Source organism: Rosa chinensis, chromosome 2 (assembly GCF_002994745.2).
Source record: "Rosa chinensis cultivar Old Blush chromosome 2, RchiOBHm-V2, whole genome shotgun sequence".
NCBI classification, from domain to species: domain Eukaryota; kingdom Viridiplantae; phylum Streptophyta; class Magnoliopsida; order Rosales; family Rosaceae; genus Rosa; species Rosa chinensis.
This window is the reverse complement of record NC_037089.1, coordinates 29,570,381-29,592,195: the sequence shown is the minus strand read 5'-3', so window position 1 is coordinate 29,592,195 and position 21,815 is coordinate 29,570,381. Positions and strand designations below refer to the sequence as shown.

Sequence of the window (21,815 nt, the reverse complement as noted above, 5' to 3'; positions counted from 1 at the left end):
TTTCACTAAACAAGGCCTCGTAGCCAAAATGGTATCATTATTGAATAGATTACAGAACTATCGTAGGACTTGCATGCTAATGATACGTTTTCACAAAACAGGAAATCCAGACCAGGTGTTTAATTTAACAGGAGAAAATCTGACCTGGATCTTACCACTTAGTTCTGCACAGTGAGATGATTCTTAAGACCCAGTTTCAAGTGGATAACACAAATAAGTTTCATAAGATGGCATATAAAGAGAGAAGGAAGCTGCTAAACCCACTTCTATTTCACAAGAGGAAGTTATTCCGGTAAAAGACAAGGTCAGTTGAGCCTCTGAGATGACAACAATTCAGGTCTTGGAACAAACTCCAAGCTGAATATAGAATTATAACGTACGCAAGAGCTCCTATCTTGAAATCAATAAAATGCACCTGAATCCAGCCCTGTTTTAGAAACTCATAGTTTGTATATTATCCCCATGATAGATGCCAACTGCTTGCCTTTGCCCTTGAAATTGCATATTTACTACACGTCTTCAGTGGCGTTTCCTCTACAAAAATATGTTTTTGAAGCACCACAAAACCTCAGTCTAACTTGTAATCTATAATGTTACCCTGAGAGAAAAGTCTAGGCTTACTTCTGGCTTGAAAACTCAGCATCAAACTCCCTCTGAAGCTGTTCCCCAGGTTTCGTTTTGGCTGCCAACACAACATCGTCAAGAAATCCCTTCTGAGAAACTTCTTCGGGCACAAGAGCCCTATATAATTCAAACTGTTCTGCAGCTTCCTTCTTTTTCTTCAGTAGACTGTAGATAATTCCCTGTAAGATATTCCCAACGTTTAATATTCATTATGCTTCTCTGTTTTTACTTTCTGACCATAATTAGTGGTACTATATATTGACACCTTTTGGTTTACAAATTTGAACGAAGACAATCGCATCATTCCAGTTTCAAATTGTTACCCAGCACATCCATTAATACAAAAAGGAAAGTATAAATCTGTGTATGTGAAGATTCAAGTGGCAATACGTGGCATGTTTGGAAAGAACCATTTACCAGTAAGCAAGAAAATTCAGCTTTGACTATGCCAACAGATTAATTCGTCAAATGGTAAACAAAGCATGACTTGCGTCTGCATATATCTTCTGCCTTTTACTATTAGCTTATATTTTTGATACCCAGAAACCCCAAACCTACTTTGAATCAGTCTGTCTTTGATAACGAGGGTCAGAAGTGGGGCCTCCTGCCAACCCCTACAATCTTTAGAAGGCAAGAAACAAAAGTTAATTTCTTTTGCGTTTCTTGTCTATTAAAGAATGCTAGAATGAAGGGTAGACGTTTGCCTTTTTATTTTAACAATTTATTCACATTTACAGAAATAAATTTGGGAAGTAAGGAACACTGTTCCGAACCCGTATCTGTAAATCTTTTACCACTGTTCTTAAGACCTTCAGTTGTCAGAATGTTACCGATAATTTAAGGAAAGCCAAACACAAACTACCAGCAGAAAGTGATGATTGTGAGAAGACTAACCTGGCAAAGATAAGGTCGAAAATCTCGGGGATCATCATTGACAAGATCCTGAAATTTATTCAAGCCTTCTTCCAATTGTCCCTATAAGGCATAAATTGCAAAGTCAGCAAAACTGAAAACACATTAGTTATTCTCATTTTCAATAACCATATTGGAAGAAGATTAACAATTATTTTTTAACTACAAGGAATTCTATTCTGACAAATGGTTTCAAATAAAAATCTAACGCGAGTTGCGACCGATGAGTTACCTTTACAACGTGCATCTGTGCGATCAGAATTCTTATATTTCTCTCCTCAATCACTCTTTTTTCCCGACGTGCAATTTCTAAAGCCTTGTCAAGCATCACAAAAACAGCTGGACCTTCACGCTTTTTGTGCATAACCAGTGCTAGACCCTGATAAGAGGACATATGTAGGTATCAAGTATGTCTCAACCAAAGACACGTTACTTTCAACACATGAGGTATCAATACATGTAAAATCTTGCATAACGTTTTATCATTATACTGCTAAGAAATGACTGAATTGGGATTCAGTATATTGGCTAATGTACTGCCTACAAACTGTCATCATATCATGAACAAATACCTATGTAATGCACTCAAGATTGGACCCATCCAGCTAGGTAATCTGACTAGGGGTCTTTAACTACTGAAACTTAGCATTTTGAATACTTGGTTGATTTAGATAATTGATTACTGACCTACATATACCTATTCAAATAGCACTTCTGCGACTGAAAGTGAGGAACTTAGGAGCTTTATGAATATGCCACCCAAAGAAACACTGCTCATGCATGGCATATTCAATTCTCAAAAAGTACACAGTTTCAGCTTGTATTGAAACTATGATGAGAAAAAATGAGGATTAAGCACTCAACAAGGAAGAAATGGCCACACAAACGCAGGCATACACATCATTTCTAGCTAGAACTTAGTTTACTGCCAAGGTCTAATATAATCAGTTTACTTGCAATTTTTACCAACCAACGGCACAGACTTTGTACCAAGTATAATGCAGAGAAACCAAATTTTAGAATCCTACACTCATCCATTTCAATGTCTATTCATCCACAAACAATGCCAATGCTTCAAGTTGTACAGACTATATCAATCTCTATATATCTACTATCTAATCTCATAAGTATCAGACAACCAAACACAAGCATTTAAATAACATCTAGGCATTAAAGTTTCCAACAATAACGAATCTACAAAAGCGAAAACACCAGAAACATACATGCAAAGCTCTGAGCAAAAGAGGCCTCTTCTCCAATATTTCCTTAAACAACTTCTTAGCAGTACCCAATTCCCCCATGATCTCATAACAAAGAGCCAGCAACAGCCTCCATTCGACTTCATCCGGTTCGACATCAATCAACTTCTCCACATACTTGACAGCCTCCTTTGTCTTCCCTCTCCTCATTTTCCCGTACACAACCACCTTCAAAGCCTCAACATTTCTTGGGTCCTCCTCCAAAATCCTCTCATTCATTTCTTCTTCCTCACTTTTCCCCTTCTGGGTCTCTCTCTTCTCCTCCAAACTTTCACTGGAACTGCTTGTTTGAGCTGGTAGTGCCACAGCTGCTCTGATATTGAAACACCCAACAAAGAAAACTGTCCCTATAACCAAACCCACTACTTTTTCCACCAAAAAAGTTGATAACTTTTTCTGGGGTTGGAGAGCAGAGTACACATTTGAGAGTTTACAGGAGTGGCTGGGAGTGTTTGAGTGAGAAGAGATGATTTTGAATAGGGGAAAAGGTGGCTTTTGAATATGGTGAGGATTGAGGAATTGGGGTTTGAGTGGATTGTAGCAGAGATTATGGGTAACAATTTTGGTGTTGGGTAACACTGTTTTGGGTTGCAGAGAGAAACCACTCAAGGAACCCATTTGTGTTCTCTTCTTCTCCAAGCTCAAGATTCTCCCTCTGGATCACTTCTTTTTACCTCTATCCGTCTTAAAGTGAATTTCTTCTCGTTATCGGTCTTTGGTTAAATTTTGCTTTGGGGTTTAGGGTTTTACTTTCTGACCAAAAAGACTGTAACTTCGTAATTTTCATTTTGGTTTAAAAAAAATAAAAAAAAACCACTATAGCTAAACCCTGCAGTATATAACTCTAAAGCCCCAGCCCAACGGAACTTGAAGTCCAAAAACCGCCCATTTTCGCATAAACCCTACACCACCATAGCCAAAACCCACAAGGAACCCAGAGCAGAGCAGCGAAGCCAAGACCCTTATAACCAAAAAGAACCCACCTTTAATCTCTTGCATTCCTTCTCTCTAACCAAAGATGAGGAAGAAGGTCGACGAGCGCATCAGAACCCTGATAAGCAATGGCGTCAGAAACAAGCACCGCTCCATGTTCGTCATCGTCGGCGACAAGTCACGTGACCAGGTACTCTTCTACTCTCTTCAATTCAATCACCGTCGTTCTGGGTTTGCTCTGTTCACTCAGAAAGGTCAGGACTTGATTGGGTTTTGTGTGGTTGCAGATTGTGAATCTTCACTATATGCTCAGCAATGAATTGAAGAAATCAAAGCCTACTGTGTTGTGGTGCTACAAGGACAAGCTTGAGCTCAGCAGGTTTGATTTTTTCACTTCCTCTTTTTACCTTTTTTTTTTTTTAACTTTTCATCCTTGGTAACAATTTGTTGATTGGTTTGAGTAATTGCAAATGCAGTCACAAGAAAAAACGTGCTAAGCAGGTGAAAAAGCTAATGCAGAGGGGTCTGCTTGATCCCGAGAAGGTTGATCCCTTCTCACTTTTTATCGAAAGTAGCGGAGTGACCTATTGCTTGTACAAGGATTCTGAGAGAATTCTTGGTAATACATTTGGGATGTGTATACTTCAGGTACAAATTATGTGACGTTCCAAGTGTTTTTTCTTTTCTTTTCGCTAATTGAAGTTTGTTGATTGGTGTTATAAGTTTTCTTTTTCCTAGTTCTTGACTGAGTTTGTTCTTTGCAATGCATTAAGGATTTTGAGGCCGTGACACCAAATCTACTAGCAAGAACAATAGAGACTGTGGAGGGTGGCGGACTAATTATATTGTTGCTTCGTTCTCTAACCTCACTCACCAACTTATACACCATGGTTATGGTATGAATCTATTCTGTTGCTCTCAGACACACCATGGCTATGCATAGTGACATACTGTTTAGCCTTTTTATTTTCATTTAAGCTATACCCCACATTATATTTAACCGTTGTATAACTTGGTGGACATACATGTTAGCAGCACTGCCATGCTATAGATTCAATATTTATGTCATAGCTGCTCTTCACAATTCTCAAGTGAAAAATATCTCTGTTAGTACTCATATGCAAGGCTTTTTGATTTCAGGATGTCCATGACAGGTTTCGAACCGAATCACATTCCCAGGCTACTGGCCGTTTCAATGAGCGTTTCTTATTATCACTTGCATCATGCAAAGCATGTGTGGTTATGGATGATGAACTGAATATTTTACCAATTTCATCTCACATAAGGTCAATTACTCCAGTTCCAGTTAAAGAGGTAACTTTTTGGTCGAACGTGTTTTGTGATATGTAAAATTGCAAGCTAAAAAGGGTTAATTTGTCTGTTATGTGTATGCTCAATGGTGGTTTTGTTTATTAGGTAGCTTGTAAGAGTTATTGATATTTTTGTTCAACGAAAGCTTTAATAACTGATTTGTTATTCTTCCTAATCTGGATCAAAAGGACTCTGAGGGAATATCCGAGTCAGAAAGGGAATTGAAGGATCTAAAAGAACAACTAAGTGACGCCTTTCCCGTCGGCCCTTTAATAAAGAAATGTTGTACGCTCGACCAGGTAGACATCTTTTGTCTAATTGCTATTAGTTATTATTCAGTCATGTGGTAGTTTGAGTTTGAAAAGGCTTATAATTCTTTGAACAGGGAAATGCTGTTGCTACATTTCTCGATGCAATATTGGATAAGGCACTCCGAAGTACTGTTGCCTTGCTCGCTGCTCGTGGCCGTGGGAAGTCAGCTGCACTTGGTTTGGCTATTGCTGGAGCTATTGCTGCAGGGTAATTGCTTTTAGAGTGTATTGAAATTGTTTATCTATGTTAAACACAGAGACATGTAACAAATTTCATGGTGGAACCTGATTGTTGTTGGATATTTATATATTAACAGGTATTCAAATATCTTTGTAACTGCACCGAGCCCTGAGAACTTGAAGACCTTGTTCGAATTTGTTTGCAAGGGTTTGGATGCATTGGATTATAAGGTACAGTGTCTCTCTTCTCCCATGGATGGTTCTCATATTCTCTAGCAGTCTTGCACAATCTACTACTTATAGAAAATCCACTTCCTCTACCAAAGATTGATTCTGTTCTTTATTTTCATGCAAACAATCCAAAGATAGGCTAATGATTGTCAAAGACAGGGGCAAGGATGGAATCACAAAAAAGTTTCTTGGAGGGCCAAATACACATACTTTTCTTTAAGAGGGCCAATATTTTAAAAAGTAAAGACTTACAAAGGACTGCATATTTAATGTATTACCACCATGCCAGAGACCATGTGCGTTCTTGGTACATGTACAGGGCTCACCCCACACCCCCCCAACAGGGCAACAGGGAGTAATCCACAAGCATCAGACTTTAGCAATGGCATTGATAGTCGTAAACCACTGGAAACTCTTGCATTCACTTTCATTCTCTTCAACCTTTACATGTACATATAGAAGCGGGTTTGTTTTAAAATTTGCCCTATCGACGATCAGCATACAAGAAACTTTTACTTGTATGGCTCAAACACATATAAGATAACTTGAAAGTTATTTAATTGGTACAGTAAGTATAACATTGTAATCTACTTCATGCTTGTATGGTTGTACTTAACGACGTTGTAACTTTTTTTTTTATTCTTGACCAAAGGAAAAGAAAACAAAGATTGTATCTTTTGATAAGATCATACCTGTTTCTTACTTCTGGTTTTTCCGGAACACTAGTTATTATTGAGCTTACTATTGTAAACTATTTCAGGAACATTTAGATTATGATGTGGAGAAAAGTTCCAACCCTGCGTTGAAGAAAGCAACTCTAAAGATCAATATATTCAAGCAGCACAGACAAACAATTCAGGTAAAGAATATCTCTTCTGTAATATACTGCACGAGCATATCTTGAGTGTCTTAAGAGTAATTTGCAAACTGGGTAGCTAACTTACAAGTAAGCAAACAAGTACTTTTTATTGAAAAACTTGCACAAGCAGGAGTTTATATTCAGTGAATACACTATATGGATGAACTTCTAAATTAAGCCCATATCGAATGAATAATGATATTTCAGGATGTGGAAGCGTCAGTTAGGTTAGTGAGAAGTGTATAGTTAACATAGTACCAATCAAAGTAAAAGTGGACTCAGAAACCTTGAGATCTGGAATTGGATTTGTTCAGGCAGTTGATACTTGAGATGTATTGGTCATGTCCCTTGGAAACACAGAATCTGAGGCTGGAAGAGAACAGTTCTTATAACGGGGATAAGCCTGATCACTAAAGATATGAATGTGTACACACTCTTGCCTCATGTGTACACCTTTGTATATGATTAGCGCACTTCCTTTGTTTGGGTAGTATATGAAATTTCAATGGTTGCCATGGGACAGTATACAAATATACACAGTTGTATGTGGTTATAGTATTGTGCGTGCAATGTGAATGAGAAAGAAGCTTGCTACTTACTGCATGTTCCTGAATGGGCAAACTGTTGGGGCACCTAGAGTAATTTTTTATACATCTAGCACTTTTGGGATGGAGGCACTCCACTTGCCTGGGTTCGATTAGTCAGGTGTTCTAGAGCTTTATACCTTCTGTGGGTATTTTTCTGCATTTTCTTATGACGCTAGTTGTTTTGCCACATCTCCTTGCAGTACATACAGCCCCATGAGCATGAAAAACTTTCCCAAGTTGAATTATTGGTTGTTGATGAGGCTGCTGCTATTCCACTGCCAGTGGTGAAGTCTTTGCTTGGCCCTTATCTGGTCTTCCTTTCATCTACAGTTAATGGGTAAGAGTTGTCCATTATATTCTTTAGTTTTTGAGAAAGAACTTTCACTTTCCATTTACTGTTCCCAGTATTCCACTGCTCAGGCAGTCATGCATGATTTTGCGTTTTAATAAATGAGATCATCGTGAATGCAATTTAAATACTAAAGCACATTTCTTTAACTTTGCAAGCTATGAAGGTACTGGTCGGTCTTTGTCTCTAAAGCTTCTACAGCAATTGGAAGAGCAAAGCCTGATGTCTGCTAATGGCCCTATATCTGGTATGCTTATCCTTCCCTGAGCTTGCAGTTATTGTTTTTGTTTGGTTTATCTATAAAATGAGGTTGAACCAAGATCCCCAGATTGACATTAGCTCAATTGTTATACCCCAATTTCTAATTTGAACAAAATTATCCCCTTGAACTATGAGGGTTTGAGAAATTATAACTTGTATCAAGTGGAGAAGACATTAGAATTTGCAAGATGGTACAGGCCAACGTTTTCCCCTTTCTTGCTGTTGGACTTTGGTGGTGTGCAAGCTGTTGTAAACTCTCCAAGAGTAACAGAAGGAAATGGCCGCATTCATTGTTTGTCTAGAATTCTTGCTCCCTTTTTTTGGTTCTGGAGAAGTAATTGCTCCCCTTAGAACTTTATTATCAATACTTTAGGAAACAAGGAAAATGCAGATTGGAATATTTAGTATGAATCAGTCAAACGAAGGGAAATAACAAAACCTTCCGAGTTTAGAAGTGATCCTCCAACTGTATTTATGAAAATAATGGAAAAAGTAGCAGAGGAATAGAAAAAAAAAAAAAAAAGAGCAAAAGAGCACTGGAAGCCAGTGGTTATTTCTCAAATTTTGCTGGACTGGAAGGCAGCTGCAGTCTAAGCATATGGTCTTTAAGGTGTTTGTTTGCAGCTATTTAATTTTATTTGGTGTAGAATTCTTGTTTTTATTTATTGTGGTCTGCTTGTCCTCTTTTATTGGATCATACTTTGTTGTCAATAAGATTGTCTTTTAAAAAAAAAAAAAATTTCTAAAAAGAAAAAGGCCGAAGACATCCAGAGAGTAGATATTAGAGTACTTTTGGGTTTTAAGCTGAGAGGGGTATTGATTTGGTTCAAGGGCAAGAGAAACCATACATCGTTTATTTATTTAGTAACCATTTCTTAATATGTAATAATATTAATGTGCCGGATTTTCTTTATCTACACTTCAGTAGTCAAAGAAAATTTTATATAGATCCAAGTGTTCTTACATAGGCATCAACTTGCAAGAGAATAAGCTTGAGACTAGAGGCTTCCCCTGGGAGGCAATGAGCTTTGATGTTTGGATGTGGGTAGTGGTGAAGGTATTTCCTTGGATTGTTGGAAAAACTTTATCTCTCATCGCCAGTCCCAAAAGTGTTCCTTTGGATTGTAATACATGGGAAAGCTAATGTGTGGTTTTATTTAATGTACCCCAACTTGTGCATTTCTTCTTGAAATATTGGCATCTGAAACACATGTACATTGGTACTTAGTAGTCTAGTGATCTTAAGCTGCCCCTGAAGTTAGTATCAATGTTAACTTTAAGTTCTCCTACTCAGATCACTCAATTTTTCAGTCAGCTTTAGGCTTCCGATTAGTAATAGCCTTGTTTCTGAAAAAGTGGAATTATTAACCATTTCTTGCAACCAATGTACTTGTTCTATACTTCTATATATGTATTATGTGCATAATTTGCTGAATTCATAAATACCTTTGCTGTAGGTCGACTTTTCAAAAAGATAGAATTGAAAGAATCAATCAGATATGCTTCTGGTGACCCCGTTGAATCCTGGCTTGGCGGCTTACTTTGTTTGGATATTACCAATTCCATTCCTAAGCTTAACGGGTAACAAACTATACTGAGAACTGAGGAACTGAGGAAGATGAAACCATATTAATTATCTTCATATTAACGACCTCTCTCTCTCTCTCTCTCTCTCTCTCTCTCTCTCTCAACCAGGTTACCTGCACCTAATGAGTGTGATCTCTACTATGTGAACCGTGATACACTTTTTTCATATCACAAAGATAGCGAGTTGTTTTTACAGGTAAGTACATATTCAACTTGTATGTTTATAACTGATTTCCAGATTCATATTAATCTGTTTGGGGCTTATATATTTCCTATATGCAGAGAATGATGGCGCTATATGTTGCCTCTCACTACAAGAATTCTCCAAATGATTTGCAACTAATGGCTGATGCTCCAGCGCATCACTTGTTCGTATTGCTTGGTATGTTTGTTTGTATTGAACTATATATGCTTGCTTTGTTGCTATCGGCTTGACTTGATTATACATGCTGCATACGCAGGTCCTGTTGACGAGTCAAAAAATCAACTTCCTGATATTTTGTGTGTCATTCAGGTTTGCACGTCTTTTTTGATGAATGAGGTTTTTCTTCTTCTTTTTTTTGGTTGCGGATGAACTAGTATTAATGTTCCTATCTTCTGTGCAATACTGCTGCAATGGCATTTTGTTTATTTGATCCCTAATTTTTAGAACGCTCTCTGTAAGTTGTTAAACTACTCAGATTTGGATACTGAATTAAATCCTAGACCTCTCTCTCTCTCTATCTCTCATGCATGTCATCCCTCCTCTAAAAGGATTTTAAGTTTCATTTGTTCTATGTCTTCTGGATGCTCAACACTTGTGTTCCATCCTTTCTTCTCAGGTGAGCCTGGAGGGACAAATTTCTCGTAAATCTGCAATCAAAAGTTTAAGTGATGGTCATCAGCCTTTTGGTGATCAGATACCATGGAAGTTCTGTGAGCAATTTCAGGACACAGTTTTCCCCACACTTTCAGGTGCTCGAATTGTTCGAATTGCTACCCATCCAAGTGCCATGAAGGTAATTTTCTCAATTTTCTCTTTGTGGTTGCCTACTTGAGTTTGTCTCCCCAGTTTTTTGTTGAAATTGTAGTCCTTTTTCTTATTTTTATACTTATTATTTATGCTTTATCTATTGCAGATTGGTTATGGTTCACAAGCAGTAGAACTATTGACAAGGTAAGTTCCTGCCCTAGTTTATCAATTTTTGTAGATCACACAGATCTGGATGTGTATTTTGCTGCCAAGGTTCTTGAGAGAATAGAAGTGACTGATTGTTTTATCCCCATATTCATCACATCGAAACAGAGGGTTAAAGCTTCTGGGATGTAGAATGGTTCTAGTACTCTATTGCATGCTAAATTCCTTCGATCAAGTAATTTGATATTGATAGAATAAGTAGAGGGAACTAGTCAAGTTGTAAAATCCTATTGTTCGGTGATACATGCAACTGCGATGTGTTAGGATTATGAAAATATCATCCAAAACTTTTAGCTTGTAGGAGAGTGGGCATAATGTTATTGCTCGAACAGGTTGCAGGAGGCTAAAAGTGGCAGGGAATTGAAGGACAATGATAGAATATTTCTAAGAATAACCTTGGCATTGGGTGCTAGAGTTAATTGTGGTAGTGGAATAGAGTTATTTGGGATATCCAATTTCATGGGGATCCTGCATTCAGTGGAACAAATGTTATTTGGTTCTGTACTGTGATTCTGCAAATATACGTCCTATGCATTAATTATTAATTTTGCCTCAGGTACTATGAAGGACAATTTGCTCCTATTTCGGAAATAGATGTCGAAGAAGTTGAGGCGCCAGCTGTCAGTGTGGTGGAAGCTGCCAAGAAGGTAAGTAGTTTAAATCACTAAGCTTACTTTTCTTTGGTTCTTTTATTCTCTTGTAAATTCGTAGGCTGTAATGTTGTAGAGACTGGTCCGTGCACTTATTAGTATTATGTACCTATATTTCAATAGATTGCTCAATACATTACTGAATGCAATGGTTGTTTTATTAAAGTATGTGAGTTTATCAAACTTGGCTTTGGGGATTGTACTTTGTTTTGAGAGGTCTGAAAAGATTTAGTGAATCATCCATGTAAAACATCCTAATAAGCACTCTATTAATATGAGCGCATAATATGTATTGGCTTCTCTATTTGATATTAAGTATAAAACATAAATGAGCGACCTGTTGTTACAATTGATATTAATGATGAATTCGGACTACTCATTTTACTTGTAGGTTTCATTGCTTGAGGAAAATATAAAACCCAGAACAGATCTTCCCCATTTGCTGGTGCATCTTCGTGAAAGACGACCGGAGAAGCTCCATTATATTGGTGTCTCCTTCGGCCTTACCTTGGACCTTTTCCGTTTTTGGAGTAAACATAAATTTGCTCCATTCTATATTGGGCATATTCCAGTTAAGATGGATTCCTCCTTCCAAATGGATATTTTTTTGTATTATAGTTTCTTGTATTGTAGTAGTCTGACATTGTTCTTTTCAATTGATAGAGTGCTGTGACGGGTGAGCATACATGTATGGTCCTGAAATCGTTGAACAGTGATGACCTTGAAGTTAGTGATTTTCATGCATTTTACCTAGGTGGGCATATATTTTAACAACATATTGCTCTACTTGTATCTCTATTCATATTCTGTAACTGTCAGTTAATAACTCAATAAATGGTTAATTTCCCAGATTTCAGGCGAAGGTTTCTCAGATTATTAGGTGTTAGTTTCCAGAAGATGGATTATAGGCTCGCCATGAGGTAGAACATATATTTTTCCTTCTCCGATACATCTTCATTGTTCAAGTGCTTATACCTCATAATGTTTCAGCATCTTAGATCCCAAGATCAATTTCAAGGAGCTAGAGTCCACATCAAAAATCTCAAATGGATTCTTAAAGTCGACTAAAGATTTCTTCTCGCCTTATGATATGAAGCGACTGGAAGCTTATACAAACCATCTTGCTGACTTTCATATGGTAAGATCTTTGAGTAATGGTTTGTGGCCATTATCTTAGAGACATTTTAGTTTCCTGTTGGGGGGAGTGGGGGACCTATATATGTCATCTGGTTCATACTAGAGAAGACTATGATTTGCATTAAAAAGAAAATTTTGTGTTGTGTTACAAGAGAATCATCCTGTCCATGTCACTGGTTGATGTTTTATGTTTACATTGCTGATCTGAATGTGGTAGAAATGGTGAGTTACTTCACTAATTTGATTTATGAGGTTTAAGTTTTATATACTGGGTGACTTTTGATAGGGATAACTTTTATGCTGTTCATTTTCTTTTTGGCCATTCGTTTGAAATTTCGTAGACATAAATACGACTCCCCTAACCTTGCTTTACTGTCTTTTGTAAAAGTGCATTCCTTGTTCAATGTAACCAACATTAGCCTGTTTTGTTTAAAAAAGAATAGACTTTCATTGAACAGTCAGAAATTACAACCAGCGGACAAGGAGTCCAGTCATAGTGGAACTACATCTTACAACAAAAAACAGCCAGTCTTAAAAACCAATAACTATCTAACAGATGCCTTCCAATCCCATTATGAAACCATTTTGGTCCTACTTTTCTCTTTAAAGTTGCAGTATTGACCATGGTCTCTTTGCAAAATATAACTGGAGAGTACACAATCATTTGATATTTTTCAGAGGTTCTCTTTGAATGTAAATAACTTTTGTACATGCACGTCTCTAACTAATGTCGTCTTTACAGATTTTGGATCTTGTTCGAACCATTTCAGATCTCTATTTTCAAGAAAAACTTCCGGTAACATTGTCATATGCTCAAGCTTCTATTTTGCTGTGCATTGGCCTGCAAAGTCGAGATATCTCCTATATCGAGGTTTGTTTCTCTACCATTCTTTGCGGGGTTCTTGCGTACATGTGAGCATGCAGGCAAACTCAGATGCTCATGAAAACATAGTTATTTAAATTTGTGCATAAGCTTGTCTTTCCTCCAACCTCCCACCCAATCCAGGAATAAAATAAAATAAAAAAATTAGCCAATAATTAATCTTCATACTTCATAAATTATCTTCACATAATATAATGTGCATTGCTCATGCTGTAGTACATTTTGTTGATTATGTTCCTAAGTACTCACATTCGTCTCTTGCAGGGGGTCATGAAATTAGAAAGGCAGCAGATATTGTCACTGTTTATAAAAGTTATCAAGAAGATCTACAAATATTTGTACTCTATTGCGTCTGACGAGATTCAGTCAACCTTGCCTCAACCAAAAGAAGTAAGCTGAGCAAACTAGTAACCTTGTCACAGTTAGTGTTTCATGATTTTTGGTGTCTAATAATGATTTCACTAAGGGTTATGAAACCTTAGTTCTGAAGAATGAGATGCAGGAAGGAACTAATGAAATAAGAGGAGAAAGTATCTGCTTTAAGTTCTCATAAGCATAAAGAGCTGAGCAGTTTCAGATGCTTAACTGAGTGACTATAGTGTCATGCTTAGATTAGGTTATTTGCTATCTACTTATGATTAGATTATTGATTAGCAACTTTGATTGTCATCCATTGTCTAGCCACTTGCTGGAGAAAGCAAGCCAAATTACCATCAGTTAATAAAACCCTTCAATATGTTTTTTATAAAATTAGTGGGAGATAGTGCTATAAAAATGGTCTAGGGTAATTATCCAGAGAAAAATGGTGAAAGTATGTGGTCTATATCCTTGAGTGATCCGTGCTAGTGGACATATGTATCATTTTTTAATTTTCTATTTCTAATCTTCTAATTCTTGCCTGAGTTCAGACTCTAATGGAACCTCACAAAATCTCTGTCGATGAGGATCTTGAAAATGCTGCGAGAGAAGTTGAGGTATGCATTAGTCCTTTAACCTCCTGTTCACCGTGACTTTCCATTCTGTCTCCCTTGTTCGGATTCCTAAGAGAGTGAGAACTGAACTGATGTGATTATCCACATGCAGGATCAAATGAGATCCAAATCGTTAAATCAACAAGATGCAATTGAGGACGAAGATTCGTTAAATCCCGAGTTATTTCAACAATATGCAATTAAGGACGAAGATGCAGAGTTTGCAAATGCTCTGCAGAATGGTAGACAGATACCAAGGGATGGTGTTATTAGTGTGAAATCAAGTAGAAAAGAAAAAGAGGAGCATGGAAAACATAGAGAGAGTGACAAGGGTGGAAACAGACGTGGTAGAGATGAGCATGGCTCCACCTCTAAGTCCAACAAGAAGAGGAAATCTTCACGCTAGTGACATGTTTTGAGGATTGATTCACATTGCAACTCTTTAACATTTAGGTACTATATCCGTTTGATCTGATAGCCTTTAAATTACCTACTGTCACAACAGCGTGCAGGGTATAATTTTGACAGGAACAGACATGTACCAGTGCATTGTGTCAATAGTTACCTCCCAACTTCTTGGTCATCTCAAATATCAATTGATTAATTTGATACCTGTATTTATTTGATATATTCCAAGGAACGAAGTTTGATTGTCAGCATCTTATGAGGTTCTTTGAAGAAATTTATGAGTCAGAAATAGGTACTTGCATGTTTTGTGGGAAGAATGTTGAAATGAAGCAAAATTACTTGCCACATACCTCATAATACTTTTAGTGAAAGAACCCCACCCAGGCAAATATCTGCAAAGGAAATACAAAAGACTGGTGCCGAGTGCTGACACGCCACTGGTTCCGTCTTTTTATTATTATTATTATTATTATTATTATTATTATTATTATTATTATTATTTACGGCAATATGAAGAATTGAAGATGAAGAACAGAGAAAATCCTATCGAAGTTGCCCCGCAAAGAATTTAATCAAATGAAGCTTCGTCTGCAAGTCATGGGAGTTCTCTCATAAACCCACCTCCAGAATCAAACCAACGCCGCTTCTCAGCAGCAGCAGCTCCTTCAAACCCAGCAGCATTATTCGGCGAGTATTCAAAGTTCCAAAGTCCCATTTACAATAGCCAGCTAGACCACTTTCGGCTACCAAGTGGTAGGAACTTGTAACGAACTACTATGCATGCCTCACTGTACGTGTACATGGAAAAAGGCCCTCCTGTAATTCTCTGGAACCCATCCATTATAAAGTTTGGGTTTTTATATACTTGGCCCTAGTCTTCTATCGATATTGCCAGGAACCTAGGTCATCTGTTTTGCTATGATTCTAGTATTAATGACTATAAGGTTGTGAAGATAGCGAGGGAGTCATGTTGGGGCGCTATTAGGTTGAGGTCTGGTCCTTGGCCAAAAGGGGTGCCTGGAAGAGTCTTGATAATGTTCCTGCAGACTTTTTACCATGTAGGTGATTTTCACTGGCCGGGTTCAAAGCCAAGACTCACTAGGATGGGGTTATTGTTTCCATAATTGACGTAGTCGGAAAAGTAACCCTAGGTTTACAAGCAATAAATCTAAAACAAGAATCCTGGAGTCCACCAGAGATAAATGAGAAAAACTCTCAATTTGATTGATAATATGATAAAAGATAGGTTTTGCAACCGTTTAAGGTTGCTTATATATGAGAAAAGAAACCCTAGGGCGACTAACAATGAAACCCTAAAACCCACGGGTAAAAACAAAACCAATTCAAAACAAACTAGAAAACCAAAAATTCTGAAAAATAGTAAATCGCAGTTTTGAGGCCATAAAAGACCCTGAAAGCCCGAAAAAGCCCACACGTCGTGGCAAAGCGACGAGTTTTGCTCCTGGCATCGTTCCCTTTCCGGAAAGCTATTGCAATCACGATTCGGATATCAAATGCCAAAGTTGCAGCAAACCGGGTTTTCCTCCTTTTGCACAATCGAGTTTTTCTTCAATCCTTATCGCCATTCGCTCTACATCAATAATTCCATTGTGGCATTGGATATGGTTGATGAGTCGTTTCGCAATGTGGAGGTCCACCAAGCTAGGAGAGAACCTCCACCTGTGCTATCGAGATATTATGGGGGTAAGGATCAGTGCTCGTTTGCATTGTTTGAGATTCTCCGACCGTCTTGTTTCGACATTTTGGTCATGAAAAAGTATGGTGTGGTGGAATCATGGACTAGTTGTTCAATGTGTCTGCTAGGATCCCCGGAGGAAGGACCATTTTCCACTCATTTGGTTTTGCAAAGAGTGGTCTAGTAGTCAGAATGGGTGATGGAACGCTCTAGTGTCAAGACCGTACCCTAAGGACAAACGTGGCTTAAGTTTCAAAAGATTGGTTAATTTTTTGAATGAAAGCAGTTATTTTATAGGATTTGTGGTCTGTTGTATTGTTTCATAGTTTTGCATTAGTGATTCAACTTTTGGCCTTTTTTGAAATTTGCATTCTGGTTCATCTTTCATTTGTCCCTAGCTTTATTTCCTCTTACTTACTCAGTGTTTGGTACTTTTTTAAGAGTCACTTGCTTCTACTAGAGTAACACATTTGTGAAGGATGATTGTACAAGATGCGTGTTTACTTCAAATTTCACCAACATGAGGTTTGATGTGTTCACTAAACAACATAGGTTCTCTTTTTATCTTTTTTTTTTTTTTTGATAAATCCAAAAGATCAAACAACGGGGATAACATTGTAATATTTCAACTACTCATAGAATTTGCAAGTTACAGATGCCATGAGCCGATAGGGCCTAATTTTATCTAAGACATAGATCCTTAGAAAAAAATTTTTATCCTCTGCAACTAACTTCCCACTATGTGGTCGGTGAGCCGTAGCTTGTTAGTTAGCTAGCTTAACTAACACCGTGGAGATCATGAATTCAAATCTCACTAATATCAGGGGTGGGGTGGGGTGGGGAGTGTCCAGAATATATATATATATATATATATATATATATATATATATATATCTATATTATTATAAAGAGAAGAAGTGTTGTTAGCCAAATTTTTTTTTTTTTTTTTACCTTTATAACCCTAAATATTAAAATATCATAGATTACATTTTAACATCAGGGATAAAAATGTAAAAGAAAAATCTATACTATTATTAAGAGAAGAGGTGTTGTTAGCCAAAATTGATTTTTTTTTACCTTTATAACCCTCAAATATTAAAATATCATAGATTACATTTTAACATCAGGGACAAAAATGTAAAAAGCAAAATAAAATAATAAAAACATAAATTAAAGAAAATAACAATTTCAAACTCTCCATTCTCACAATTGAAAATAACAATTTCAAACTCTTCATTCTCACAATTGCTATTTTAACTTCCCACTACTCTCACACCCATCGGGTGTGTAGACATTTTCTAGTATATATATAAAAGTTCCCACTGTGCATTTTAGCCATGAAAAAACTTTGCCCACTATTTAAAAAAAAAAAAAAAAAAAAACAACTCGCCCCACTATCTGTAGTAACTCCTCGCTGTTATTTGATAAATTTTCTCACATCCATTTAATTAATTATTCAAAACCATCAGGTGTGTATTTTTCCAGTGTATATTAAGATAATTTGCAATATTTAAATTGATGCAAAACAGCCTACTGTACACATTGTTAAATAGTAGCAATTAACTTAGTTTGTTAAGAAAGAAATTGTAGCTACTGACTTTTACGTGGATTCTTTATTTGTCTGGTGAGTGAGTAATAGTTGATTTTCTTTACATTTCGATAGAGCAAATTACGGTGGGAAACTCGTTCAAAGGCACGCGAGAAGCGGCAAACATGCAATGCTTTGATTCACAGCTGGAGAAGCAATGCAAGGCCTCTCGAATTTTCTGCAACAGAACCACTCAACCAGTGAGCTATAAATACATATATAGACCTGGTGAACTGAGCATATCAACTCAGAGCAAGCATTCAAAAGAGAGAGATGGCCAAGATTTCAACTCTAACTGGGATGTTTCTGGTGCTAGGGCTGGCAATGTCGGTCAGGACTTGGGCTGCCGAGTATGCGAGTAGATCCATATTTTCATTTTAGTATATGTTTCTACTTTTTTGTTCTTATATTCATTGACGCTTACGTCTGTGTTGTTGAGTTGATGAATATGTTTATGAATTGATTTAGGGACGAGAATTCCAGTGGTGGCAGGCCACTAACTGAGGAGGAGATAGGGGCATGGGTAAATGTTCTGCGGGGAGCCGAGATTGCTCTTGAAGCTGATAAATATCAGACAGCTAGTGCCATGGTTGCAGGAGTTGCTGCCAGGTTAGATGCTACAGATTTGCCTGACGATGTGAAAGAAGCCAAGCTTCAAGAAATGATGAAAGCAATTGAGCAGGCAGTCGAAGAAGATAATAAAGCCAAAGCTGTAGCTCTCATCAACGCAATTGGAGCGGAGTTCGAACACCAACACGGAAATGCGCGAGGAAGAGGAATTCTGCAGAGGCAGTTACACCAAACTGAAAATTTGCACAGCATCCAGCCGGTTCTAGCCAGCCGTTTGAAAGATGCCTTCACAGCTATTGAAAGACAGGAAATAGCCAAAGCTCAACGGATTCTCCGCGATTTTTACCATCTTATTAAGGATAATAAGGAATTATGTAAGGACAAAAAAACACTAACATTTCTTCATGCCATCCACCAAACTGAGCAGTATATTAAACAAGATGCGAGATCAAAAGCTGAACAGACTCTCCAAGGAGCTGCCTTCGCTCTTGGAGTTGGAGTTCAGAATCAGCTACAAGAAGGTCATTAATTTGTCGAGGGGAATAATTAAGCAAGTTAAGGACAGGAGAAATTTATTATTTAATTGAGGTTATTAATTTATCAAACATTCATTTATCAAGATTTTACTGTAAGTTCAATCAGAAAAATAAGTTGTAGGAAATTGATCATAGACTTGCGTGTGTGTGTGTGTTTTTTTTTTTTTTTTTTTAACCCTAATATTTTGTTGCTAATTATACTACATACTAAACCCGAGTTCCCGGTGACTGCTCACAGCAATAGCGCAGGGACGCAGGGACACTTTACGCAGGGACACTTTGTCTCTGCTTCTTTGTTAGGGGCATGTTTCTGCCTTTTTTTTTTTTTTTTTCCTGCGGTTACAGTTTTGTCACTGCCTATATGTTGGGAGGATGGTTTTGCCTTGCTGGTTTTGTGTGCCTATGTAAGGTTCTGCTAACTGTTATCCATCTCGCTACCTTTTCTACTTACTGGCGGCACATCTCCAGGTCTGTTCATCCAGAGAACAGCTCCTTCAGATCGGCTGTCAGCCTCTCTGCATGTGCTTAACTGATTCCACCGCACGCACTACCATTAATTAAGTCCTCCACCGCACCCTCCCTTGCTTAAATCCGAATTTCTGCATTGAGGGTGTGCTGCATATATATCTTCGTCCTCGGTAATTATTCCTCAATCCCACATTTCAATCCCCTTCATCAACAAAGCCTTCAATCCCCTTCAATCCTTCATCACTTTGTCGAACCCAGCCTTCAATCCTAAACCCCTGCCTATTCTAAACCCTCAACCGCAACCCTCTATCAGTGGCATATCTACATGAGAGGCTGGTTGGGCTCACATTCCTTACAATATTTTCCTAATACTGCTACATTTTTATGAAATCCATTAGTGTTCAGTTGGCAAAGCAGCTGTGTTGTTTCTTCCCTTCCTAAGGCTCTACCTTGGTTCGAAAGCTTTCTTGTTTGTGTTTTTTCCTCCTCCCTGTTTTTTCCTTTCCTTATTTCTTTAGCTACAACCTTGGTTTGAATCTCCTGGAAAGCAAAGGTTTCTTGTTTGTTTTTTTTCTCTTTCCTTATTTCTTTAGTTACAACTTTTTTTTTTTTCTTTCCTCATTTCTCTAGTTACAACTTACACCATCTTTTATTAGTATTTCTTTACTTAGAAGATAAATATTGCCCGTTATTTCCGGTGGTTATTTAGCCTTGTTCTTCCTGTGTGTTGCGCTCGACATGTATATGGTATAAACAAGTCTCCTAAGTTCTCGATTAAGAGTTTTCTTGGGAAGGGAGTTTGTCCAAGTGAAAACATCGAAAGTACACAGCGAGAGGCCTGCCAGGAGATGCCCATCAGGAAGCATCCCTCCGGGACACCTATTCACACAAGTCCCCAATCCAGAAGGGTCAAAGGCTGGGTCCTTGTGAGAGGTCCTGAGGTCTTAGAGAGACCAAGGGGTCAGTGTGCCGGGAGAAGCTGTTGGTCCCGGGAAGTTTGGGATACTTGTGCAGTTGTGCTTTCGAGCACTTTGATTATCATTTCATGGTGACACGTGGTGTGGCACACTAGGGTTCACAATTCGTGCGTGATAAGACATCATTTCAATTTTCGTAATGAGCCATAAATGCAGTGCGTAACCGAGGCGATGGCTCGCTTGCACAGTTGCACTAATAATTAGGAGTTGGGTCCGGGCTTGTGTCATAATCGTAAGGGTCATGTCTTTTCGATTTTGAACGATCGCAATGGGACATCGTTTTTCGCATTTATATAAGTGACTGGAGAGGGGAAGAGGCAGTGACTTTTAGAAAGATTTCAGATTTCTTTAGTCTGGAGAGCTTCAAAGCCAAGGAATTCCAGAATTCCAGTGTACCTACATGTGCCAGAACAAGCATAATTAGCTATAATGAACCACGCTCATTGTACCGCCAGAGGTACCGACTCTCACCAAAGGGGTGACCTGCGAAGGCACGGCCAGGCAGGCTACCGCTCTAGCCCTGGATAGCCCCCAGATTACCGCTGACGCGCCGCCATGGGTCGCGTCAAGATAGCATCAGAAGCTCCAGACACTGGGAATCGAAGCACATCAGTCCCACATCGAAAACAAGAAGAGGATCAACCTTCCCCTCACCTATAAAAGGTTCTCTCTTCTCTCCTCATTAATTACGCATTTTACTGCTCATTTATTGTTATGCTGCCTATCTGCATTGACTGATTTAGGCATCGGAGAAGTGAAGACTGCCCAACGCGGTCTCCCTCTGACGCCCTGTCTTTCGTGTGACAGCTAGCGGAGGCCATCAAATCCTCAAAGTAGCGGTCCGCCCACCGGACCCGGGTTAAACGAAAGATCGGCTACCGCCGGACTTTGAGCATTAACATTGGCGTCGTCTATGGGAACCCTTGAACAAAAGGTCATCCCGCCACAATCACCATGACTAACGGTAGCGGGGGAAACGCTGAAGAGGAGGCAGACCAGTCAACCATCCCCCAACCCACCCGCCCGACGGTAAACATCAACCGCGCACTATTCAGCACCCCGGTAAACCCTGGATGTGAGACAAACCCAAGTAGCAGCCGCCCACCAGGCCAAGACCACACATCTCTCTATGAGCTGGCACTTGAGCTGGCATTGGCGGATCTTCATACGGCAAACAGAGAACGTGAACAAGAGCGCAAAGAAAAGGCCGAGGCCCAAAAGCAGCTGGCTACGTTGGTGTCACGTTTTGATGAACTGAGAAGAACGCTGGAGGCAACAGCAAACCCGACACGGAGCGAACAGTCACGGGGCACCAGGCACAGCCGACCTAGTACCGGCGCATTAATACCA

The 21,815-nt window shown here is 38.5% G+C and overlaps 3 protein-coding genes across 3 annotated transcripts; 2 read left to right on the top strand and 1 right to left on the bottom strand.

Moving 5' to 3' along the window:
* Positions 1-3,482, bottom strand: LOC112187311 (protein SLOW GREEN 1, chloroplastic). Its single transcript, XM_024326054.2, has 5 exons — positions 2,760-3,482; positions 1,769-1,915; positions 1,519-1,599; positions 622-803; positions 1-534 (listed from the first exon to the last, which is right to left on the bottom strand). Exons 1-5 carry the CDS (start codon positions 3,411-3,413, stop codon positions 510-512), a joined length of 1,089 nt encoding a protein of 362 aa, XP_024181822.1. The 5' UTR covers positions 3,414-3,482; the 3' UTR covers positions 1-509.
* A 160-nt stretch (positions 3,483-3,642) lies between these two features.
* LOC112187309 (RNA cytidine acetyltransferase 1) lies at positions 3,643-14,850 on the top strand. The gene is made up of 26 exons (XM_024326053.2): positions 3,643-3,918; positions 4,016-4,107; positions 4,205-4,376; positions 4,502-4,624; positions 4,869-5,042; positions 5,228-5,338; positions 5,425-5,558; positions 5,668-5,761; positions 6,522-6,620; positions 7,408-7,544; positions 7,715-7,803; positions 9,275-9,398; positions 9,513-9,600; positions 9,687-9,786; positions 9,866-9,918; positions 10,226-10,402; positions 10,523-10,560; positions 11,138-11,228; positions 11,623-11,802; positions 11,895-11,985; positions 12,082-12,151; positions 12,222-12,369; positions 13,111-13,239; positions 13,516-13,641; positions 14,160-14,225; positions 14,335-14,850. The coding sequence occupies exons 1-26, from the start codon at positions 3,814-3,816 to the stop codon at positions 14,626-14,628; spliced, it is 3,105 nt and encodes a 1,034-aa protein (XP_024181821.1). The 5' UTR covers positions 3,643-3,813; the 3' UTR covers positions 14,629-14,850.
* Positions 14,851-18,114: 3,264 nt separating this feature from the next.
* On the top strand, positions 18,115-19,156 carry LOC121051954. Its single transcript, XM_040515630.1, has 2 exons — positions 18,115-18,264; positions 18,383-19,156. The coding sequence occupies exons 1-2, from the start codon at positions 18,188-18,190 to the stop codon at positions 19,011-19,013; spliced, it is 708 nt and encodes a 235-aa protein (XP_040371564.1). The 5' UTR covers positions 18,115-18,187; the 3' UTR covers positions 19,014-19,156.
* Positions 19,157-21,815: the final 2,659 nt, after the last annotated feature.